The sequence below is a fragment of the Odocoileus virginianus genome, unplaced genomic scaffold (genome assembly GCF_023699985.2).
Source record: "Odocoileus virginianus isolate 20LAN1187 ecotype Illinois unplaced genomic scaffold, Ovbor_1.2 Unplaced_Contig_1, whole genome shotgun sequence".
Classification (NCBI taxonomy): domain Eukaryota; kingdom Metazoa; phylum Chordata; class Mammalia; order Artiodactyla; family Cervidae; genus Odocoileus; species Odocoileus virginianus.
The window spans coordinates 4,247,614-4,266,979 of record NW_027224318.1 but is presented as its reverse complement, the minus strand read 5'-3'; the positions used below and the strand labels follow the sequence as shown (position 1 = coordinate 4,266,979).

General features: G+C 45.9%; 2 protein-coding genes across 2 annotated transcripts in view; one reads left to right on the top strand and one right to left on the bottom strand.

Moving 5' to 3' along the window:
• The window catches only part of LOC110133944 (transmembrane 9 superfamily member 2-like), an 84,918-nt gene extending 81,400 nt beyond the window's left edge, over positions 1 to 3,518 (top strand). The window contains exon 17 of the mRNA XM_020888202.2: positions 3,329 to 3,518. Coding sequence (XP_020743861.2) covers positions 3,329 to 3,396 — 68 coding nt within the window. The 3' untranslated portion in view covers positions 3,397 to 3,518. The remainder of the gene's footprint in view (positions 1 to 3,328) is intronic.
• Positions 3,519 to 6,524: 3,006 nt separating this feature from the next.
• Positions 6,525 to 14,130, bottom strand: GPR101 (G protein-coupled receptor 101). The gene has a single exon (XM_070463244.1). It carries the CDS (start codon positions 14,056 to 14,058, stop codon positions 12,547 to 12,549), a length of 1,512 nt encoding a protein of 503 aa, XP_070319345.1. The 5' UTR covers positions 14,059 to 14,130; the 3' UTR covers positions 6,525 to 12,546.
• Positions 14,131 to 19,366: the final 5,236 nt, after the last annotated feature.

The following is a 19,366-nucleotide window of genomic DNA, read 5'->3' as shown; positions in this document are numbered from 1 at the left end:
TTTACAAAGAAGGAAGGAAGAAAATGAAAGAAAGGAAGGAAGGAAACATTGAAGGAAGGAAGACAGATAGGCTAGCCCAGAGGTTCTGAACCCTGGTTTCATAGTAGCAGGACCTGGGGAGATTTAAAAAATCTTGACATTCAGGCTGCATCTCAATCAGTTAAGTAGCATAGCTGAGGGTGTGACCCAGACAACAGTATTTGTTAAATCTTTCCAGGTGATTCCAGGCTACAGGTGATGTTGAGGCATTTAGTCGAATAAATCCCAAGTGAACATACTTTTCAACCCCAGATCAGAACATTATTTCTTGAGTGCCTATTTTGACAGACACTCTAATGTATTTTGTCCTTTTTTTCCCTCAGGTCAAGCCTGTTGGGTGGGTGGGAGTATGATTCCTTTTCACTTATGAGGAACAGAGGAGAAAGGTAGCTTGTTCTACATCACCCAGCTAAACATCTGCGTGACTCAAAAGTCCAGCTTCTTTAGCTCAGTCAGCTCTCAGAACAGTGTGAGGGCTGATGAATTTTTGTGTTTTGGGTAGGACACACTTTGGTATTTTAAGTAGAGCATCAAAAGGTTGAGAATTCATAGACATTTTCATAATTTATGGGACTAATATGCAGCAAATGGAAATCAGGAGTGTTGTAGATTCAGAGACATATGTTATCTCATGAACCTTTGAAGTTGTTGGATTCAGAAAAGGGAGACAAAAGTAGGAATAGGTATTATCATCCCCATTTTTCCACTTAGAAAACTGAGGGTTGGCAAGACTGTCACTTGCCTAAGATCGACAAATAACCAACAGAGGACACTTGTGTCCCTCCAGAGCCCATAATCTTATCACTATACCATGTGTGTATTCAGTTGCCAAGTCATGTCCGACTCTTTGCAACCCCATGGACTGCAGCACGCCAGGCTTCCCTGTCCTTCACCATCTCCCAGAGTTTGCTCAAACTCATGTCCATTGAGTTGGTGTGATGCCATCCAACCATCTCATCCTCTGTCATCCCCTTCTCCTCCTGCCTTCAATCTTTCCCAGCATCAGGGTCTTTTCCAATGAGTCGGCTCTTTGCATCAGGTGGCCAAAGTATTGGAGCTTCAGCTTCAGCATCAATCCTTCCAATGAATATTCAGGGTTGATTTCCTTTAGGATTGACTGGTTTGATACTATATTAACTGACAAGGAGCTGTAAAGAGTGGGAGGGAAGTGGCTTGATGGTATATAGGATGGAAAATTATTCTAAATTTAGAAATTGGCATAGAAAAATGTAACAAACCCTGCCTAAAGCTTTCTGTGATCTTGCTATTAAGATATTCTCCTAGATGATTGACTTGTCTTATGGTGCCCCATTTAGACTATGGGATTTGGAAATCTTATTAGAATTTTCTTCAATTAAGTCATTGAACATTAAGGTCATTTGAAAATTTAAAAAAAAAGAAAATTTATTTTTATAGTATGAGCATCAATGGAATTCTATGTTAAAGAAAAATTTGTCCATAATCATGTCACCCTAAAATAGGAAAGCATCTTCTGTCATTTATGCTGTGCTCTAGTCTATGGGTTTAAAGCTTATGTAATGTTCTCATAGGTGTGATACCTGGAAGTTGTTTAAGACCTGGCTTTTTTCACCTAATACCATATTATAAAGATTGTCCCAGGACTTCCCTTGTGGCACAGTGGATAAGAATCTACCTTCCAGTGCAGGGGACACACATTTGATCGCCGATCGGGGAAGATTCCACATGCCTCAGAGTGACTAAGCCCCTGTGCCACAACTACTGAGCCAGTGCTCTAGAGCCAGCCACAACTACTGAAGCCCACAACCCTAGAGCCTGTGCTCCACAATAAGAGAAGCCACTGCAATGAGAAACCCGCACATTGCAATGAAAATTAGTGAAAGCCTAAGCAAAGCAACAAAGACCTAATGTAGCCAAAAGTAATATAAATAAGTTATTAAAAAAGATTGGCCCATGCTGCTTTATATATCTTTATGTTTGTCATTTTTAAATAAAAAAATTAAACTAATCAATTAATTTGGCTGCGCTGGTCTTAGTTGTGGCACATGGAATCTTTTTCTTAGTTGCTGTATGCGAACTCCTAGTTGCAGCATGTGGGATCTAGCTCACTGCTGCTGCTGCTAAGTCACTTCAGTCGTGTCCAACTCTGTGTGACCCCACAGACATCAGCCCACCAGGCTCCCCCGTCCCTGGGATTCTCCAGGCAAGAACACTGGAGTGGATTGCCTTTTCCTTCTCCAATGCATGAAAGTGAAAAGTGAAAGTGAAGTCGCTCAGTCGTGTCCGACTCAGTGACCCCATGGACCGCAGCCTACCAGGCTCCTCCATCCATGGGATTTTCCAGGCAAGAGTACCAGAGTGGGGTGCCATTGCCTTCTCCACTAGTTCCCTGACCAGGGATCAAACCAGGCCCCCTGCATTGGGAGCTCAGAGTCCCAGCCACTGGACCACCAGGGAAGTCTCTATATTTGACATTTCTGCTGCCTCTCTTATTTCATCTTAGTCCATCATTTAGCTAGTCACCTATTTGGGGGCATTTGGTTTGTTTCTAGTTTTGCAATAATATAAATCAGTATTATGAACATTTTTGCATGACATTTTTTTCTTTATAGGATCATTTCTTTAGGATAAATCCCCAGAGATGGGATGTTTCTCAAGCTTAATAATATAACACTTTCATTTAGAAAACTAATATATGCTCTGATTATATAAGTAAATAGATTATTCTTGCTTTTAAAAAAGTATTTATTTGGCCACGCCAGGTCTTGGTGTGGTACACAGGATCTTTATTTGCCACACGTGAACTCTTCTGACATGTGGAATCTAGTTCCCTGACTAGAGATCAAACTGGGCCCCCTACAGTGGGAAGCGGAGTCTTAGCCACTGGACCACGAAGGAAGTCCCAAGATTATTCCTTATTTTGCTATGTATAATGATAATGGTTATTTACATTTTCCAAATTGAAGCAAGTTATACAAAGTTTATTATGTTAGAAAAGTAGCCTTGGACCTTTTTGTATCCGTTTTGAAATAGAGAACTTAAGCTACTTGTTTTTTGCTTTGGTTAAAGACCTGCAGTGTTCAATCAAATGGATTCTCACACCCCTTCGCAGGTGACTGCCTCCAGCCCTGCTGCTCATCCTCTTTGCTCAGCAAGATAGCCTGGTGATTTTTATTGGATAAAGTACAAGTCTTGAGATGCAGAGAATCAGTACTCCCATCTCCAAACTGACATGCTTTGCATTTTTGAGAAAGCTATTTTGATTTTCTATAATGTCTGGTTAACAAAGATCTTTCTCATTTTGTTTCAGGAACAATTGGATTTTTTTCCTGTTTTATTTTTATTTCTAAAATCTACAGCGTGGTGAAAGTGGATTAAAGAATGCCCCCAAAGGCTTCAAGGCATGTCACCCTTGCCTTTGAATATGTATCTGTATCTTATATGAACATCTACAGAGATACACATGCTTCCAATTGCATGCTTTTAAATATATATCAATTTAAAAATCTCATTGTCTGGCCTCAGTTTGTGTAACACAAAATGCTATTATATGGGAGAAAAATCAAGGTGGCAAGTAGGTTTATTCTAAGTACTATTTTCCTGAAATGGTACCATAAAAGGGTATTTAATTTAAAACAATCAGAGCAAGGGAGATACTTTTTCTTAATTTAAGTACACTGGTTTTTCAGTTGAGGTTTTTTCCCCTTCTTTTTCTTCCTTGTCTGTTCAGAATATCAGAACTCTTGTCAAACAAATGTTAGGTAAAATGTGACATTTTCCAACTTAAGTTGATTGTACAAACAATATTATACCTTTGTATCTGAGTGATCACTTAAAAATATCCATTGGTTTAGCATACAGAGTTTATGAAATACCAGATACTGCTGTCTTATTACTCAATTAAATCTGTACATTCCTGATTGTTTAGTTGCCTATTGTTTTTGCTTGCTGCCCTTGGAAAACATGCTGAGAATGTGCAAGCTTGACTTAGTTGTGTGTAGATAACAAATATTTGAAGTCAATTCTCTTGGATTTATTTGCTCCTACTTGACAATAGTCAGGTGTCACAACTCCCCAAATATTGGTAATTTGTATTGCAAATATTCTTTGAGCTTGCAGTTTCGGGGGAGATGGCATGAAATTCATACATTGTTCTGTGATAAATATTATTGATAAATATTTGTCTTATTGAGGTAAAGATTTAAAAACCACCTATACATACCCTTCAATTCATGAATGTTCTCAAAGTGGCCCTCAAGCTGAGGAAAAATGTTGGTGTGTTCAGGGATCAAAGAGGTGGTGTGGCTCTTGACAGGGAGTCTGGAATGAAGAGGGACAAGGTCAGAGAATTGCATTCTGAAAGAGAGTAGGAGAGGGAGGAAGAGTTGACTAGTTGCATTGGGGAAGAAGAAACTCATTTGGTCGCCTGCAATAGGCCTTCTTCTATATTGGAAGGAGCAGGGTTGTGACTGGGGCCTGGAGCAGACTGAGGGGAGGAGTGGCTACAGACAGTCAAAGGTGTCTCTTGACAGTGGGATTTTCTGATCCTCTCAGCCCTCTCGCATACAGTCTCATAGTCAAAAGCTGACCCCTAAACCCTGCCTGAGAGGAAGAGCTGTTAGGAGGAGATGCCTTGGAACCAGGCCCCTTCTCCTCTAAATACTCTGCACTAAGCATTGTTTCAGCTTCCGGCTCCTACCAGGTTTGCTGCCTGATAGTTTTATCTGAGTTCACTTGCTTGCACTGGTAGCTTGCTAGAAGGTATTAATAAAAGTATTTCTGTAGCAGGAGAAGGTCACTGCCTGGTGGGCATTCACAGACCAAGGTTAAAGGTGACTGTGTGAATAAGGCAGCCATCTTTTAACATCTTGAAATACAGTGTGTAGGTCAGTATTCAATTTAATTTTGGAGTAAAAATGGGAGAAGGGAAGGCACTTTCTTTTGATTGAAATGGGGATGGATAGCTCCCTGAACCTCTGTAGGGCTGCTTCAGAGGTACAAGGGTGCAGGTCCTTATACCACCGCTGATAAGATTTGGAGAAGAAGGGCTACCAGTAGGTCAAGCACCTGGACTTGAGAGGAACTAGTAGACTCTTTTAGATATATTTGATTGTCTCATCTGTGCCCTGTGTTTTCATTGTCATGGTTGGTGTTAGAGGCAGACCCATTTTCTTAAACTGGGGCTTGAGGGAACACGCTCCTGCCTCTTGTTACATAAACCCTGGTGAGTTGGAGCTGCATTGTGTGTGTGTGTGTGGGGGGGGTGTGTGGTGGTGAGAATGGTCTGTGTGTGGCTTAACTGTGCCAAGCGAGGTGTCCTGGTCATGAGTAGCAGGACAACAGGGGCAGGAGCCCAGTGGGGGTGATCCAGGTGCTGGGCAGTAGTGTTTCTTAAAGCCTATTCACCCCCATCCCGAAACCTCATGGCCTTGGGAATAAGGCTGGTATTCCCACAAGCCATCTGGCCCCATTTTTCCACTCAGCCCACCCACCCTCAGTTTGCCATTTTTAAAAAATTTTATTTTATATGAGAGTATAGTTTTTTAAAAATATTTATTTCATTTGGCTGAACTGGGTCTTGGGGCTTCCCAGGTGGCTCAGTGGTAAAAAATCTGCCTGCCAATGCAGGAGACGTGGGTTCAATTCCTGGGTCAGGAAGATCCCCTGGAGGAGGAAATAGCAGCTCCAGTATTCTTGCTTGGAAATTCCATGAACAGAGGAGCCTGGTGGGCTACAGTCCATGGGATGACAAAAGAGTTGGACATTACTGAGCAACTAAACAACAACCAACCAGGTCTTAGTTGCAGCATGTGGGATCTTTAGTTGCGGCATGTGAACTCTTAGTTCAGCATATGAAATCTAGTTCCCTGACGAGAGACTGAACTCAGGCCCCTTGCATTTGGGAGGGTAGAGTCTTAACCATTGGACCACCAAGGAAGTCCCTAAATGAGAGAATAGTTGATTTACAATGTTGTGTTAGTTTCAGGTGTACAGCAAAGTGAATCAGTTATACATATACATATATCCACTCTTTTTTAGATTCTTTTCCCATATAGGTCATTACAGAGTATTGAGTAGAGTTTCCTGTGCTATATTAGCAGGTCCTTGTTGGTTATGTATTTTATATATAGTAGTGTGTATTTGTTAATCGCAAACTTCTAATTAATCCCTCCTCCCACCTTTCCCGTTTGGTAACCATAAGTTTATTTTTGAAATCTGACCACTCTCACTTTGGGAGGACTAAGCAGATTCCCCTCTTCCAGCAAGCCCCTGAAGACCACTCCCCCTCCCACTGCATATTCCTTATATTGGAAAGACACAATGCAAAAATATTGGAGCCCACATATTTCATTCTACCATGTACTCTGATCAGTTTCTCCCCTGTCTCCTCTATTCAACCAAAAGGGAAGGGATGGAGAACTAGTTATGTGTCTCCCTCCCTTATGTTTTCCCCATGGAGCTCGGAAGAATAACCAGATATGCATTAAAATTAGACTTTATTTAGCATACTTAAGAATAATATACCAAGGACAGATTAACAGCACCTATTTAAGAAACACAAACATTATTTAATAATATTTAGTTAAACCACAAACATCAATCTCTCTGCATTCCCCAAGCAGGAGTCCATTATTCCTGTCCAGCAAGAACATGTGCTGTAACCATTTTAGAAAGGATCCAATTGAAGTCAACCAATATATGAAACCTTGTCCTTGGGCAGAGTCTCTGAGACTCCTGATCTGTGTAACAGTATTGATGTATGAATTTGATTGGGGTGTGAACGGGTTTCTCTTCTTGCTGGGGGGTGGGGAGGAGGATTAAGTCCACCCCTTTTGTGCACCTGAAGGTAAGTTGTGCCAGTGGGAACTTGGCCCCAGGATTGTAGTTTGGCAATCCTTTCAAAAGGCACTTTTAAATTGCAAATACTTTTTGAAAAGGAAAAGGAAAAATTCAAATTCAAAATACTAAAGAAATCTGTTTATTGACTGAATGCATTTTCCTCCTGCTTTCAGTCTCAAAAACAGCACATAAAATTTGGTATTAAAAGGCAGTTTTAGAAATTATTCTATATATATATATAGCTTTTAGCTTTACTATTTTTATTCTTAAAATATAATGAACTCATCTCATAGTTCTCTTTTCTTGTCTGATGCAAATGCTGCTGCTATATGATTGTAATTCTCAAACATCTTAGCTTCGACTCCTGGAGGAGTCCCACTACTTCTTTATCTATTTACCCATCTAAGCTCTTCTCAGGCAATCAATCAAAGAAAAAAAACAGAGCAGCCTTTTTCTGGTTTGTGGTACTGCTTTGGGAGGGGAGAGATGGTCACAATATAGATCTGTTCAATGCAAACTGTCAGTTCACAGTCAGGTACTGGTTGGATCTTGAGAGTACATCATTCTTTCCATCCTGCTAACAGGATTCCAATAGCCTGTCCTGGGGTCTTTGCTTTGTAAGGATGAAAGGATTGTCCTTTTCATTTTGCATTCTATACAGTGAATGAAAAACAGACGTGTCAGTGCCAAGTGTGTCGTGGAACTGCCAGTGAGGACTTCAGCCAAGACGATTAAGTTGCCGTAATGACCAATTGTGCCAGAATCAGTTCTCACCTGTCGTATACTGTACCAGGGATTTAAGAAATGAAAGGCACCACTTCCTGCCACCCCACCTTAGAGCCTCTTCTACATCCTGTAGTATACACTTTAAAAAGAAAACTTTAAACACAAATATACTATGTTCTACTTTGGAAACTGACCAAGGTGTGGGTCACAAATAGAATTGTGCATGCATTTGATTAACTAACTTTACATGGACACACTACCCATTTTTGAGGGTGACACAATCTATAGACACATACAGTCTAATATCTAGCACCTTATCTCCAAGAACACATATTTTATATACAGTAATAGCTTACATTTAGAAGAATTACTACAGAACGGAATACACCACTGAAACGGACAAAAATACCAAAAGTTTTAACATCAAAGTTGTAGCACAGATGAAGGGGTGGGGGAATCCACTCAACTTTGAAGCACCAAACTGAAACCAATCTTGTTTTTGCATGTATTTTAGAACAAGAGAGATCCAGGAAGGAATTCTCGGCCATAGCAAACCTCTTGTGAGTGTACAAGTTACTGTGTTTTCCCCTTGGTGTGTAGACATTGAGATAAGTGAGCTTTGAGAGGCAGTGATGAGAATACTTGACAGCTATTGGCAACCTTCACTGACCTTGAGGATTCTTACTCTACCTTTTAACAAAGAGCAGTGAACTTTAGTTGTGGATTTTAGCTTTCCTAGTTCTTTAGTCAGCTGTGCTGCTTTTAGCAGAAGACTGCTGTAAGCAAGCTGGGCCTTTGCCTTAGAGGAAGAGATTGTAAGTAACTGGAAAGAATTTATGACAAGGGTCTCTCTCCTTTTGTACTTCTAAGCTATGATCTGTTGTTTGTGGCCCACTGCTTCTGTCTCCTCATGCCTCAACTTGGAAGGGCTTTGAGAGGGGCCAGGAGCACCTGTCTGGCCCATAGAAAAGGAGAGACAGAGATAAGGACCGAGAGGGTTAAAAGCCATGACTGACCAGATTTTCTCTCCTTATCTTGGTGACTGGCTCACAGCCACTTGTTCCTTTAATCGTTTGTCCGCTCTAGAGGGAAAAGACATTTTGCTTAGAGAAGCCTCTCCTGATAGCACAAGGGTTTGTCTTAAAGAAGAATACAATAAAAAAGATATTATGAGGGGAAAACACTTCTTTTGATTTTTTTTCTCAAAATCTGGGAGAGGTCAGTTATGAGAAAAAAAAATACAGTCCATAAGTTCACATTGGTACTCTCTTTGTTCAATCTTGACAACCTCTGAGGGTTTTATTTTGGAGCATTCAAATGACCAGATGATGCATAATTTTTCTCTTCCAAATGGTATATTTCAGACAGTTTTAAGAGCATTTTGGCAAAGTCTAAAAAGAAAGTGTAGTTTAATCTTATATGTTACTCTTTAGGTAGTATGAAAAAAATCTTCTGAAGTAACTTTACCTAGCTTAATTGGCTAATTATGTAGAAAATAAGGCAGTATCAGGCACCTTACAATTTTACAGGTAATTTTTTTAGTGTTTTTCTTTTTTTGCTGAAATAACTGGACAGTATCTACAGAATTGAATGTGCTCCCAAAGAGGTGTAGTGGGTGTGTTTTGATAAGAAATGAGGTGCCTACCCCCTCCTATGATAAAATGGCAGTTTTCCTTACCTGCTGAATTTGAAGTAGATATCCCCTCATCTTTAAATTGGACTGGAGTTGGGGGAGAAGACAGAAAAATACCTTTAATTGCTGCTCCCTCTGTTTACTTCTGTTCTTCCCTGCTTCATGGGCCCCCGGGTCCCTGTGAACCTGTCAGCTCTGGGTGGGAAGGGGATGAACGGGGGTGAGTGAGCACACGGAGCTTCAAGAAGGGCCAGCACAGCAGGGGGAGGGGGTGAAGGCAGTGGGCACAATGGCAGGAGGTAGGCAGGGGGCCGGAAGTACACAGGACTTCCAAGCAGCTGGTATTTGTGGTGCCATAGAGAAGATGGACCCTTGCAATCATAAAAGTCACAGAAGCCTGGGGCTTGCTCCTTATTACTGCCTTCCCAAGCTTGTTGAAATTGGTGTGTTAGTCAAAGCACCTGCGACTCCTTGGCAAACTGGATGCTCTATTATTTTTAAATAAGGAAATCATTAAATTGGAAACCACATCATTTCAAAGTCTGGTTTGTCTGGCCCCTGGACTTTAATGGGATTTTTACTGCATGTATGAAGTGGCCTTGGCAGAAGAACACCTCCTTTAAAAACATTTAGGGAAAGCTATTGCACACGAGGATCTGTGAGGCTAATGATGACTTCTGTGTGTGCTTTCAGATTTTCAAATGACAAAACAGTATGTGCAGTAAAACCTCATTAAGTTGATAGTGTTTTATTCAAAATAGCATACAATTTGAAGCAGTTGCTATCTCCAAGCTCACTAGAGGCCCTATTGTTCATTAAGAAGATGTCAGCAAAGCAGAATGCTCTTAATTCAAAGGTCCTCTTTTTCCAGTCCCCTATTTTCAAAAGGTTTTCGACTTTAAAAAATCCAATTTTCTATGAAAATGGACAATGACTAAATTAGGGAAAAGAGGAACTTGAAAAAGTAAATTGGTGAGTGTTGATGCCCTGGAGGATGTTGTGTGTGTTAAGTGAACTTACCACACTTGGACAGGTTCTGCTTCCATTTGGATTTGGGATTTTGGCAAACAATTTTCTCTGATACACTTTGAAGGGGTTGCGCTTTAAAAATAAAACAAGAAGTTCAGTTTCAACAAAATATTTGGAGACACTTATGTTTGAAAACCTGTCTCCTACCCAGGTAAGCATTTCTACTTAAAGGACAGGCTACCACTATGTCAAACTCCTTTGACCATGACTGATTTTCAAGGGAAAACCCCTCCCCCCATAGAAGGATTGGTCACATGGGCCATTTCTTCACCCAGAAATCCTTTGAGGACAGACTGATACAAGAGCTTGGCAATAAATTGGTGTCATAAATTTATGACTGTTAATTCACATTTTGGTAGAAAAATGATTTACAAAGGTAAACTTTAGCCCCCATGTCTTGTCTGAATTACCACAAGTTCCAAATTACTGGGGTTGAAATCAATATGATTTTCATGGATATATCAAATTTATGGGTCAGCTCAATGCTATTTGGGTCTATCCCCAAATTTATTTCCTAAATTCTGAACATGGCAATGCCAAATTCCATGCAGACTTATTCACAGCCCAAATACACTGACTGCTGTTTACCTCTTCCCCCTTGAGATGCTCATGCTGGAATCTGTCAGGAGGAAGAGATAAAATATAAGTGAGCTTGGCTTTTAAATGAAAGAAATTTCAGTTCTAATACAGACATGGTCATCATACAAGAATGAGACTAAACCCTGAATATAGCCATCTTTATATATACCACCTAATCAACCATTTTTTCCATGAAATACTTTCCTCTCCCTCCACCCATATTAACATTGGATTTCTGCCTGAACACTTGATCACAGAGTTGCTTTAATGTGATCTTCAGGAGGATCAAAACACTGTCTTGACCATTTTTTGGTTCCATGTTATTTGGTCATGTCAATATGGTCTGTGCCCTCAGAAATACACAAGTATATACCCACTCAAAGTGATTTCAGGGCTTGGGATTTGAAATTTCCTCTGTATTGACCCTAAGGATGATTTAGATATTGTAAAGGTTTTCCCAAAGTGATATACTTTGACAGAAATAATGAGGATAAGTCTGACCTGAATGCTTCGATTTAGCATTGTCTGGAACAGGTCAGGTAATAGGCCAGGTATTGAAAAAGCATCCTCTCTGTTATTTCCAAGTCTTATTTTTCTCTGCTACATCTGTGGAGAGCTTATAGGTTTCAGAGATGGTAATAGGTAGAAAAGACTCATGGGTGTGCCTGGACGAAGGAAAACATTTATCCTGCTTTACTTTTACCCCATGTGGAGATCATATGTCTTGTTTATGATCTCAGGGACACAAAAGAATTTCTAGTGGGCATATCTCTCTTGATTGGCAGTTTGAATTTTGTAGGACAAGTGACTGGCAGAGGTGATTTGGAGGATTCTCATGAGCATCTCAATTCAATCACAAAGGGAAAATTGTAAAACAGTGGTGATTTCTGTCCCAATATTATTCAAATAGGAGACAGAAAATAGTTCAGTGTCAACAGACAATTTTCCATTTGCATAAAACAATTGTGGCCTCTGCCCATGTCCAAACCCAGGATTTTATAGAAAAAAGTCAACTGTTTAGCCCCACAGATGTGTGATTTTCCTATCTTCTCCCTTGGACTAGCTTCCCATTTCAAACATCCTCTATTATCCTCTTTCAGTTTTCTGGATCCCTTTGGAGGATACAGAAACCTTGGTCTTTTGACTACACAGTGCCCTTAGTTTCTGTAATAGTCTTTGCACCAGACTGTGGGGGCTCTTCAGTCTAGAATTTGGCTAATATGTTGATCAGTTGGTCAGGTTCTGCTTCCTGGGCTCCATGAATGACTTAGTCCATTGCTTTTCTTTCAGTTGAACATACGCTGGAGCCCTTCCCATGAGCTCACAAGTCCTTAAGTTCACCAGCATCATCTTCCTTTTCCCTCAGTGCAAAAACTGATACATGGTAGCTCTGGGGAGACAGACATAATACCAAGCATGTGTCCAAACTGGATAGCCCTTGTTGCTTTAAGAAATTTAGAGCCTAATAACTTTTTTGGGGGCGGGGGAGAGAAAATTTCAGTCAGAATCCTCAAGTTCATTCTTTGAGGGGCATGCTTTTTAGGGAAGACCCCAGTTCCTACCTCTTCCATATATGTATCTACCTTGTGGCGAGAGGGGCGTGTGCAGAACCTTTGCCTGGAATGGTATGGGTTGGCATTAACGCGATTGTGGATGGTCCATTTAAGAGAAAGCTGCTCCGGTATTCTGTGAACAGTTCAAGGTTTACCTTAGAACCAACTTCAAGGCGAAGTGGCAGAATCATGAGAAGGGACGATCTTGCCTTCAGTTCCACCCTCAGTGCCGGCTTCGGTTCCGGGCAGGTCTGGGTGGCTGTTTTCTTTGGGGGGCTTCTCCTTGCAGAAGAACTTCTTCAGCATATCCTGGATCTCCTTCTTGATGGTCTTGTGCATGTAGCCATAGACGTAGGGGTGGATGCAGCACTGCAGGAAGAAAAGCCAGATAATTATGGTGATCACCCACTGGGGTACCTTGGTTTGGACATCCACCCACACGGCCAGGACCGCTAGAAAGCAGTAGGGCCCCAGGGACAGCACGTAGGAGAAGATGATGAGGAAGATCACTTTAGCAGCTTTGCACTGGTAGCACCTGGGCAGAGGGGGGTCACCATTGCTGTTTCGACGACTGGCTGGGAGACTCTCTGGAATGTTCACCGCCTCGATGTCATCCTCGCTGAAATGAAGGTTATCCTCACCAAACTCTAGGTCGTCTTCACCCAGGTCAATGTTGCACTGGCTGACTTCTAGGCGGCCCTTGTCTGCCTTCCTGCTGCTCTGAAGTTTGTTGCTGCCTTTGACCACCAAAGAGTTGCTTTCTCTGACCTCTTCACTGCCAGTGGCCTCCAGGCTCCCCTCACCAGTCTCCACGCTCCCTTTTTTGGCCTTCCTGCTGCCCTCCTTGGCTTCCACGCTGGCCTCCTTGGCCTTGACCTCACCTTCATCCTGGCCGTGGAGCTCACTCTCACTCTGGAACTCATCCTTCTTGCCGCCCTCTTCGTTCTCATTCTCCACCTGGTCCTTGGCTCGCACTTCCAAGCTGTGGCTCTTGACGTTGTAGAGCAGTGCGTGCTGCCGGCGGGCAGCCCCGAACACCACAGAGTAGCAGGCAATCATGACAATCAGCGGGATGACGATGAAGGACACGACGCTGACCACCGTGTAGCTGGGGCTGGCCCCCCAGATCATGGAGCAGAGGGCGTTGCGCTCATCGAAGGCAGCCTGGCCCCAGCCATAGAGTGGGGGCGTGCTCTGCAGGATGGCCACGATCCAGGTGCCATAGAGGAGCAGGTAGCCCCGGCGTGGGGTCATCTTCGCCGGGTAGGAGAGAGGGTGGATGATGGACAGGTAGCGATCCACAGACACCACCACGATGGTGTTGACGCTGGCAAAAGCGAACAGGTGAGTGAGGCTAACCAGGGCAGTGCAGAAATGGCTGTTGAGGGGCCAGAAGATGGGTACGGAGGTGGCCACCACCCAGGGAGCCACGAGCGAGATCTGCAGCAGGTCAGTGACGAGGAGGTTAAAGATGAAGCGGTTGGTCACCTGCAGCAGCTGAGGCTTGCGCTGCAGCACGAACGCCAGCACTATGTTGCCCACGAAGGAGGCGGTGAGGAAGATGAGCAGAACGCTCGAGCGGATGATGCCGTGCACTAGGCTGATGGGCATTTTGGAGAGGGGCATGCACGCGTGGCTGCTGTTGTTTTCGCGCGTGCTGTTGGTGCAGGTGGATGCCATGGCGGCAGGGGCAGGAGGGCGACAGGTGCGGGCGCTGGGCCGGCCCCGGCGGGCGGCGAAGGGGTGCACGGAACACACTCAGCGTCTAGGCTGGGGACGAAAGAAACACGCGGGCTGGGTTAGTCCCCCTGCTTGGGGCGCGGGGGTGGGGTGGACGCTTCCACGCTGGGCAGCAGCGCTGCAGGACCCCAGCTCCGGGGACCCCGCGCGTGGCCCCCCGTCTGTCCCCCGCGTCTGGGCAGTTTCTCTAAACCCTTCTCTTACTCTCTGGGTCTCTCTGCCTCTCCCTCTTTTGGGGGGTTTCCGAGACACCCCTCCCACAGCTGTCTCCAGCTGGCGCGTGCGTCTCCCACACTCTCTGGGGGTCGCGCAGTTTGGGTTTCTCCAGAGATCTCTCCCGCTAGCGCATGCGCGCGTGCGCGCTCCATCCCTGCCTGTTTACGTGTGTACACTTGTCTTTTTCTCCCCAGAGTCTCTAATTAGCGCACTTTCCCTGTATCTCGTGTGTGCGTGTGCGTGCGCGTGCGCGCGTTACCGGTTTTCTCTGACTGTCTCACCCTTGTCCCTCACTCTGGGGTCTGTCCCTATTTCTCAGACCCTCGCCAGCACGTGCGCGCTGTCTGTCCTCTGCCAGTCTGTCCTTCTCTCACCTCCGTTTTTGTTGCTCCCCTGTTGCCCGCCCACTCGCGGTCAGCTTCTCCGCCTCAGTTTCTCTCTGAGTCTGCTTTCGCCAGCGCACTTTCTCCATGGCTGTGTGCGCGCCTCTGCGCGCAGAGACGCGTCTGCGTCTCGCCGTCTTTCTCTGGGTTTTGTCCCTGTCTCTCCTTCCATCTCTTTCTGATGCCCTCTCGTTTCTGTGTCTCTGCCAGTCACTGTCTCTGTCGCTCGCTAGTGCGTGCGCTTCCGCGTCTTCCCCTGATGCTGTCTCGTCTCCCCACTTCTCTCCCACAGTCTATTTCCCTGACAAATCTCCGTGGGTCCCCGGTGCACCTGTTCAGTATCACTCGCTGAATGTGTGTCTCTGACCATCTCCTCATCTCCCCAGCTCTCCTGTCACCGTGTCTCTCTCTCGGTTCTATCTCTCAGCATCCCCCATCTCTCGCTGCTCTTGCTCTGCATTTCTCGGATCCTCTCCCCTCGGTGTCTCTCCCTGTTTATCCCCTGCAGCTTCTGCCTTCCCCGCGCCTTAAGTTCTCTCCTTATCACTATCTGCCCGTGTCCCTCAGGATCTACTCCGTGTCTCCTGATTACCTCTGCCTCTGCGTTATTCAGACTCTTACCAGCGCGTGCACTTAAAGGGAGTCGGCTTCTCTGTCTCTTACTCTCTTCTCTGGGACTCTCGCGAAACACTTTTTTTTTTTTTTTTTTTTGGTATGTTTGAGTGTGTGTGCAGTCTCTTTTACCATCCTTCTCCGATGATCTCTCACCTCGGTTTATCTCTGGCTGGATCTCTGTCTCTGATCTCTAGCTCTCTGTCGACTTTATTTTACCATGGAAACCAGCTGCCTCCTTGGCCGCCACGGGCTCTGGCGGATAAAGCTCCCAGTTTCTCACAGCTCCATAGCGGCTGGATGCAGGGGGGATGCCTACTGCGGACGCCCCCACCCCTCCAATTCGGCATCCTGTCTGCATTCTCCAGCCCACCTGGCCTCCTGACCTCGGCGGTGGCGGGTGGAGGGATGGGTGAGCTGGGGAGAGCCGGGGAAGAGGCGGAGGTGGTGGGGGAGAAGTCTGAGAGAGAGAGCGCAAGAGATTGAGAGGCAGACAGTGAAAGAGAATAAGAAAACATCAAGAGACAGAGACAGAAAAAGATGAGAGTCAGAATGAGAGCCACCCAGAGACAGAGAGAATGATACAGAAAAGAGACCTAGAGTCAATGAATGAGCCAATGAGAGAGAGACAGAAGAAGGCGAGACAGGGCAAGAGACAGAGACAGAAAAAATTTAAAAAGGATGGGAAGCAGAGAATGTGAGAAAGAATGAGAACACATCGAGACGATAGGGGCGGGGGACGAGGGAAAGTGCGAGTGAAAAAGCGAGGGCGAGGGACTGGCTGAGAAGGGGCCGCGCCGGGGGTTTGGGCGGGGGGACCCCACGCGGGGCAGCGCAGTCGCCGTCCGGCCGCGACGGACGGGGCGTCCGGGGCGCCAGAGCGCGGGGGTCCGGCTGGGCGCGGGGAGCAGGGCTGGGGCCGCTTACCTGTTGCTGCCGGAGGCGTCGCGCCGCGGGAGCTGCGTGCCGGTCCCTCGGCGCGCTCGACCGGGCGGCCTCCAGAGGCGCCGGCGGCCGCTAGCTGGAACCCAGCGGCGCGAGCGGCGAGAGCCGGGGCGCCCGAGCCCGCACGTCCGGGCGGCGCGGCGCGCTGCGAGCTCTGAGCGGCGGCGGGGGCGCGCGGCGTCTTAAGGCGGCGCGGGGCCCTCACCTTGCGGCGCCCCCCTCCTCCCCGCGCCCGCCCGCGCCCGCCCGCGCCGCTGACGCACGAGGCTGCGGGCGTCCGGAGGAGCGGGCGGGCGGGGGGCACTGCGTCGGGCCCGCTTAGCGCCGCTCACCCCGCATCAGCGCCCCGGGCGGTCGGAGCTCACTGGAGACTCACAGACTGGGGAGCGTCACCGGGGCTGGTTTTCCTGCCGACTAGCCCCCCCGGATTTCGGTCCAGGGTCAGGCCCCAGATTGGTACGCGTCTTCCGAAGAGAAGCAGAAAGCTGGCCGGGGCCTGGGGCCTCGACCTTGAAAGACCCCCCCCACCCCCGCCTCACTCCCACCCTCCCCCAAGTATGAACCTCTCCGGGACTCTGAGAGGAAGTGACTCTGATATCACCGATTTGCCACAATTTGCTCTAGCTCCCAGCAAGAGCTAAAGAGCAGTTCCTTTCCTGTAGGCCTTGGGAGCATTTCCTCTAAGAGGAGCTGCTCAATTATCCACTCTGGTATTTGACTGAAGTCTGTCTGTAAGTCAGTCTCTTGGTCCACCCACCCCCAGGTACTGTGGGAAAACTGTTTGTACAGAGAATACCCCCGAATCCTTACCCCAGCCTTGTGAGATAAGTGCTGCTATTATCTTCATTTTTATAGAGACAGAAGCAGAAGCCGAGAGATTACCCAACTTGCCAGAAGTTCAAGTAAATGTACCTGCTTTGTTAACTAGGGGCTTCCCTAATAGCTCAGTTGGTAAAGAATCCGCCTGCAATGTGGGAGACCTGGGTTCGATCCCTGGGTTGGGAAGATCCCCTGGAGAAGGGAAAGGCTACCCACTCCAGTATTCTGGCCTGGAGAATTTCATGGACTGTATAGTCCGTGGGGTCACAAAGAGTCGGACATGACTGAGTGACTTTCACTTCAGTATTAACTAAGACTTTCTGGGCCTCTCCCAAACACATGCACATCAATTGTTTGCTCTTTACCAGGCAGGCAAACACCAGACTGTAACTCCCTCTGCCTCCCAGAAGAGAGTCTTGTCCAGGAAGGTGGTCCAGAGGAGGGGTTGTTTTCATCTGGTTTCCAAGGAGTGATGAGACGTCTTCTGGGCATGACAGACGGGGAGAATATGTTCTTCTAGAAGGAGATGCATGGGCAAAGAGGGCTGCAGCAGAGAGCTGGGTGCCAAGAGAGGCTGCAGCACGGTGAATGCCAGCAGGTGAGCCAGAAAAATGGAGTGGAGGAAAATCCTGATGGGCCCTGAATGCCAGTTTGGACTTGATCCTGAGATCCGTGGAGGGCCGTTGAGGATATGTTTTATTATGCACAGTTTCAAACATGCACAAATATGATGAGAATCATCATATAACTCCCCGTTGTTCTCACCATGCAATCTTAACAAATATTCTGCCATTATTGTTCATTGTTTTTTTTTGAAGGTTTAATAAGTGAACAAAATAAGAGTATAAAATTAGATACTATTTTTTGTTTTGGTTGTGCCACAGCTGCTTGTGGGATCTTAGTTCCCTGACCTGTTCAAACCTGTTCCCCCTGCGGTGGAAGTGCAGTGTCTTAAGCACTGGACCGCCAGGGAAGTCCCCTAGATACTTTTGTTTAAAATGGCCTATACGTTTTTTATATATGAATTCAGAATATGAAGGTGGATGTGTTATAAGTTATCATCTAGTGTATGATAAGATTATATATTATTTAAAAACGATTTTCAGTTTTAATTGGTGGTTTCTGTGCAAGGCCATGTGGAAAGAGTTCTGTTTTTCTAGGGTCTCCTAGAAACAGAGCTGGGGTTGGGAGTGGAGGGGGCAAGACTTTGAATGGGGAAAGAGCACAAAGAAGGCTGTGGCAGGAGACAGAACAGTCTCAACAGGTCACAACAAGGGGGTTGAGCATAGACCCCTAGAGAGGCAAAGTTGGCAGTGGAGAGGGATAAGGACAGGGAGGTGCTTGGGAGGATCTAGGATGATACAAGATTCTGAGTTGATTGATGGGATGGATGGAGATCCACCCCTCCCTCCACTGCACCCCATGCCTTTGGGCAGGGATACAAGGCAAGTGTAGAATCAGGCCCCAGGATGTTCTTTGGATTTCAAGTCCTATCATTTGCTGTAGATTTCTTGTCTTTTTTTAAGGGGGGGCGTGGCTAGGCCTGTTTTTATCTTCCGAAGTTTGAATGGTATAAATGTGGTTGTTTTTCTTGGAGACAGTTTCCATGATAGTCGCTCACAATTATTAATTCCCAGTCTCACATTGGCCATGGTGCAGAATCCTGGGTGGCATGAACTGTCATGTGGCTGTTCACTCAGACTCCATATTTTAGAATCACTTGGGAGACTGTCAAGTTGGGAGAAGTGACCAGAGACAAAGGCTAGTCTAATCTGTCCTGCTCTTTCTTCTTTTTCACCGTGGTCCTGAGAGTTTCCTGGACTGCTGGGATCCAGCAGGGCACAGGGAGAAAACCTCTCGGTACATGTCAGAAGTAAGTGCCTCAGAGAGGTGGGCTCATGGAATCAGCAGCTACACCCCTTAGTGCCAAGCGACATGATGGAAGAACTTGGGTGCGATGAGGCTTCTGCACCCAAAGTCAGTCTGCTTACAGGAGACAGTACAAAAGGTGGGGAAGCCCTGAGGAGTAAATATAAGCCACTTTTCTGTACAGGGAGTTGTTTGAGGGTTGTTAATCCTCAGGTGTCTATTTCTTCTTTTTTTCCCTCCAGGCGGGAGCAGAGTTGGTGTCCTTGAATTTCAAAGGCATGCAAGTATCAGCATCCCAACTCGAGGTATGTGGGGGGCCTTGGGGAATGTGGATCTGGCTTCAGGCCCTGCAGGGTCTGATTCCAATGGCCTTGGGAGAGCCCTTCGACTGACAAGCTTTGTTA